At 45.7% G+C, this 5,724-nt stretch overlaps 1 protein-coding gene across 1 annotated transcript; it reads right to left on the bottom strand.

Moving 5' to 3' along the window:
- Window positions 1–274: 274 nt before the first annotated feature.
- LOC145410111 (uncharacterized) lies at window positions 275–1,354 on the bottom strand. The gene is made up of 3 exons (XM_080280311.1): window positions 1,192–1,354; window positions 779–995; window positions 275–419 (listed from the first exon to the last, which is right to left on the bottom strand). The coding sequence occupies exons 1-3, from the start codon at window positions 1,352–1,354 to the stop codon at window positions 275–277; spliced, it is 525 nt and encodes a 174-aa protein (XP_080136437.1).
- Between the last annotated feature and the right edge of the window lie 4,370 nt (window positions 1,355–5,724).

The raw sequence follows: 5,724 nt of genomic DNA, 5'->3' as shown, positions 1-5,724 counted from the left end.
TTAATTCCCACTGGGCATTGATGTGCTGCATGAGTTGCTGGGGTGTTCTCTCCTGCCCCATTTTCCAGGTGTTCACCATTTGGGCCCACATATGCTCAATCACATTCATGTCAGCCCCTTTGCTCGGCCATTCAAGAAGGTGAAGGTTATCCTGTCCTTCAAACCATTATTGAACAACACGAGCCATATGAATCGGACATCGGTCATGCATGAGCAGGATAGGCCCCGCTGGGAAAGGGATATTCCTCTGTCTAAGAGAAGGGAAGAAGGAGGTCTACAACAGCTCAACATACTTTGCTGCTGTAAACCTCCCCTCAATGCGGAATACATCACCCATGCCATACAACGACACCCAGCCCCACACATTACAGGTGACGTGACCGGATCGAGCCACCTCAACGATGTTGCGGGGGTTGTATCTGAATGAGAAAATATATTTGTTTCTTTATTGATAAAGCAGTATATTTTATGATGCACTTGTTATTAACGTCAAAGGCATATTTATTGTTAACTACTGTAAGAACAGTATTTATGCCTTGGTCTTTAACCATATGTGCATCACTTCCACAAGATAATAATAACGAATGAACACGGAATTAAACTATAATGAAATGCACACTTACGTTAACAATAATTATGAATAGCATACCGTGTACTGTTTCTCCGCCAACAATGCATCCTGCCATGTGTAGTGAAAGAGAAACATTTCTCATCAGTAAAGATGACACAGCCCCAATACTCCATGCCCTTTTCAGCGTAACATTGAGCAAACGCAAACCTTCCCACCTTGTGCTGCTCCGCCAACAGCTCCTTTTTCGCTGGAGTTCTGTGGTGAATCCCCACACCGTGAAGTCTGCGTTGTACCGTTCTCGCTGAAACCTCCAGCCTAAGGTCATCACGAATGGCCACCGCGTTAGTCAAGGGCTGAGCTTCAGCCGCCGTGACAATGAGATCGTCCTCTGCCGGGGGTCTTTTCCGTGGACCCCCTGGCCTAGCTAGAAAGCATAAAACTGAAATCCTTAGACATTTAGTATGCCAGTGAACACTATCATCTCTATAGTCCTACAAATATTAATGTAGTAATTAGCCACTGACACAGCAAAATTAGTATGTGCTTCATTTTAGTTAATAAATATAAAGAAAACTACATATTATGTTTTCATTTCACAGTCGCATTAATTCACAGCTTACCCATGTCGGCTAAGTTGCCACTTTCCTCACACCTCTTTATCCACTTGGCAACTGTGGTGGAGGACACACCAACTTCCCTAGCGATGGCTCGTACTGAGAGACCATTGTCAAGTAGAGTGACAATGCGACCTCGCAGCACCAGATTGTTCTCTCTGCGATTCATCACGAGTGGCATAGACGTGTAAGACTTCTCAGTTACCACAGTGACCACAACACCTCCGAAACCCAGGTGTTTGTGGGTCGGGCAGAATTTGATAATATCTAGCTTCATGTGATTATGTTGTGATACTTCACTACAGGGTACTTACTGTGTAAAATATAGGTAGGTATTTTTGGTATGCTAACATCATTACTGCTCCTGTTACTGTCACTATATTGGTAATGTGATGACTGACTCACTGCTTCAAGGAGCTCAGAAACTGCACTCGTGGATTCTTTTTCATTGGTGTTACTGCATGAATGGACACAGTAGTCATTTAGCACCATTATGTATCCAACACCTGTATGACATTCCCATACCCATAAAAACATCCTTCGTACTCACATCATCGGTTATGCATCGAAACAAACTAATTCGGTATCGAGATCGACGGTGTGTCGTGGTGGGCATTTGGTGGGGGTGGCGAGGGAGGTAGGGGGTTTGAGGGCTAGGCTAGACACAGGTACACGCCGGGCAGTAAAGGTACGCCAGGATTCGTTCACTCATAGCAAGGTGTACCAGGAAAACCTGTCCCCAAGTGTACCTCACAAGGGAAACAAGGGTAAGGAGCGCTTTCTAGGGAATGGTGCACAGCCCTCCAGGAAAGCTCTGTCACCCGTTACTGAGATGATGCCTAGCGTCTTTGTGCCTGCCCAGTACATGAAATTTATAGTTTTGAAGTTGGCTGATAGTTCCTCCTTCAGGGACCAGAATGTGTTTAAGGTTCACGGTGACCTGGTCAAGGCTTGTGGGTCATCCCCAAAGGTTGTCCCGCAGGCAGATGGGTCACTCCTTATAGAGGCCAGGGATGCTGACCAAAGTGCTCGCATCCATGCCATTAAATGCTTAGCCTCCTGTGATGTCACAGTCACCAGCATCCCACCCTGAACAAGACTCAGGGTGTTGCCTTCTCTAAGGAGTTCTTTAGGTACTTGGAGGAGGACCTCCTGGACGGGCTGAAAGACCAGCGAGTGGTGAAAGTGGAGAGGATAAAGAAAAATGTAAATGGGATATCAACCAGCACACCGTCACTGATTGTCACCTTTGATCGGTTGACATTGCCTGATGTCTTAGAGGCAGCTTACTATCACCTTCGGGTTAAGGCATATGTTCCAAGACCTAGGCGGTGCTTCCAGTGCCAGAGATTTGGACATGTAAGCAGGTTTTGTCATAGGAACATGCAAGGTCTCCTACAGGTGTGTTTTAATTGCAGTGGTAATTCACATGGTGAGCTGGACTGCCCAAATCCCCCATCGTGTATCAACTGACGTGGTGCTCACCCAGCTTCATCAATACAGTGACCAGCATAAGTTTGAGAATGAAGTAATGTCAGTTCGAACCCATGAGAAGATTTCTTTTGCAAAGGCAAAGGAAAGGGTCAGAGTGATGTTTATCTGCCCTGAAGTCACCTTTGCTTTGGCTCTCTCACACTGTAAGGAGGTCCCACAGTATAACGAGACTACACTTCATGCTGCCCCCACCTTCTTCTTAAGGTAATTTTTCGTCCCAGTCGTCCCAGTTAGGGGATGCTACTGTGATGGCAACACATGGAAGAGGCCCCATTCCAGTACCCACTCCTTCAACTCATGATATGCAGAATGCTGTCGCTATGGTTAGTACTGTTTGTGAGAATGATGTTTGCCCGACCACTACTGTTTCCACCCCCACTGCAGTAGCTGACGGCTTGCACACTTCTGTGGTGGTGGGAGATGTCCACGTTGACTGGACTCCTCCCGTCTTACCCAGCATAACTGAGCCTCCATGTGTACCTGGTAAATGTCACCGTTGTTCATCAGAGTCCCCTGAGCATGAGGATTGGCCACCTAATGTCTCTGTTGTTGACTCTTCTGCTGACACTTTTGTTCCCTCAGCCAGGTTGAGGGATCTAGTCAGGTGACATCTGAACCTGATGGTTCATCTCTGGTCCCGTCCCCACCTGGGGATGTTGTTCAACAGCTTGTTGGTGCTTCAGATTTGAAGCATAGGATGGCCTCCTCAAATTATTTGAGTCCTGTGGACTTTACTTCCACTTCTGGGGCTTCTGATGGGAGCATTGGCCATCCTACATCTCCAAAAGTAACCCCTAAGCCACCATCCAAACGAACTGGTACGCTTACTCCAAGAAGGAGTGCTACTAATATTCCCATCTCCAAAAGTATTGAAATTCTTGGTGTCTCACTTAACAGTGCCCTCAGCTGGACCTCTCATGTCAGATCACTTGCTAAAACCGCCTCAGAGAAACTTGGATTATTGTACAGTATCCGTAACTTCTTCGCCGATGAGCAGTTAGCTATAATTTATAAGAGTCATGTGCGCTCTCAGCTTGAATATTGCTCACCCTTGTGGAATGGTTGTGGAGAGGTTGCATTAAGACAACTAGAAAAAATTCAGAATAAAGCTGTTAGAATCATTAACAACCCTGCCATTACATATAAACTACCTCCCCTGCAAGTAAGAAGGAATGTTGCCTCCCTTGCATTATTTTACAGATATTTTTTTGGCAAATGCTCAGACGAAGTTGCATCCATGGTGCCACCTCTCCATGCCTTCCCTCGTGCTACACGGGCATCTGGTAGCGCTCATGACTGGAATGTCACTGAACCATATTGCAAAACTTCTGCCTATCAGAATTCTTTCATTCCCCGAACTGCATCTCTCTGGAACTCGCTTCCCCAGAGTTGTTTTCCTCCAAATTTCAACCCACAACTGTTCAAGTCTAACTGTTACAGATATTTTATGAATAGAGGACACCAGTAATCTGGTGTATGGATTATTTTTTTTCCCCATTTGTTTTTCCTTCCTCCGTTCTGTTATTTAAAAAAAAAAAATTGTAGAACTTACTTCCTTGTCCTCAAGTCTGCCTTCGGATGTTAGACAAACGGTGTGGGTTTCTGGCGCTGGGCAGGCTCCTCCAAAGGGCTTTCATAAGCATCACTCCAAACCCACTCGCTTGTCAGGTGTACAGTCCCGTAATTAATCATCATCCCTCCACAGTGGGTTCTATCATCCAGTGGAACTGTCGGAGTTTACGTGCTAATAGTAAGGAACTATGCCATCTTGTTTTTCAATTTACTCCTCTGTGCATGTGCATCCAGGAGACCGTGGTAGGTGATGCTGTTCCTTCCAGTCCTCCTGGTTATCATGTATTTTATTCTGATCCTCTACCTGGCCAAGGACATCATGGAGGTACTGCAGTCTTAGTTCACTGTGATGTCCCATTCACTTGCCTAAGTCTTTCAACTCCACTGCAGGCTGTTCCCAGTCAGATTTTCCTTCTCCACCAATGTACAGCATGTAGTTTTTATCTCCCTCCAAGTGTTTATGTTGAGAGGGTAGATCTTACTCAGCTTATTCGTGACCTTCCATCTCCATTTCTTTTACTGCATTCACTGTGGAGTGACAGTATAACCAACCCTAGAGGTGCTATGTTGGCTTCTTTGGTGGAGGATGAGCTGGGGGTGTTGAATTCAGGTGAGAGGATGTATTGTCATAGTAAGACTGGTGTTTTCATGGTCATTGATTTGTCTCTGTGTTCAGCTACTGCTGTACTGGATTTTAAGTGGGGTGTGTTGCCAGATTTGCATGCCAGTGACCACTTTTGACAATTTTAACCTCTGCTGAGTGTGAACCACAATGTCCTCTTCCTCGCTGGAACCTGGACAAAGCAAATTGGCCACTCTTTAGGGAGTTACGTTCCAATAACTGCACTGTGGACAATTTTGGTAGTACTGATGAGGTGATGACGTATAAAACTGATGTGATGCACTCAGCAGCTCTTTTAACCATTTCCAAGACTTCTGGTTGATTTCCTAAATGTCCAGTTCCCTGATGGACCCCTGAATGCACCTCTGCAGTGAGGGCCAAATGGATTGTCTTCTCTCAGCTTCGCCATCATCATACTCAATATTTGGTGTTTTCTTGGAGGGAGTGTGCTCATGCACGTCGCGTACTGAAGGAGGTCAGATGTGCTTCATGGTGGGCATACGTTTACTACCTTCACTCGAGGACTTCTCTCACCCAAGTGTGGAACCGGGTCAGAAAGATTTCTGGCAAGGTTCCTGTTCCTTCCCCTCCTGTTTTATTTGATGCCGGTGGGACTGTGACTGATCCTTTTGCTGTCACTGAAGCATTTGTCATGCATTTTGCTGGTTTTACTAAAAAGAACACTGAATAACCTTCGGCATGCCAACATCGGCGTTTGGAATCCTGTAGCCTCAGCTTCACATTTGGGGGAGAGTCTTACAATGTCCCCTTTTCTGTTTTTGAGCTTTGAGCAGCTTTGTCACAGTGTCATGATTCGTCTCCAGGCTGTAATGATATTCCATACACCTTTT

This window comes from Coenobita brevimanus, chromosome 84 (genome assembly GCF_032717465.1).
Source record: "Coenobita brevimanus isolate Jiangsu-jjx chromosome 84, ASM3271746v2, whole genome shotgun sequence".
In the NCBI taxonomy this organism is placed as follows: domain Eukaryota; kingdom Metazoa; phylum Arthropoda; class Malacostraca; order Decapoda; family Coenobitidae; genus Coenobita; species Coenobita brevimanus.
The sequence above is the reverse complement of the archived record's forward strand: the minus strand, read 5'-3'. Positions and strand labels throughout refer to the sequence as shown.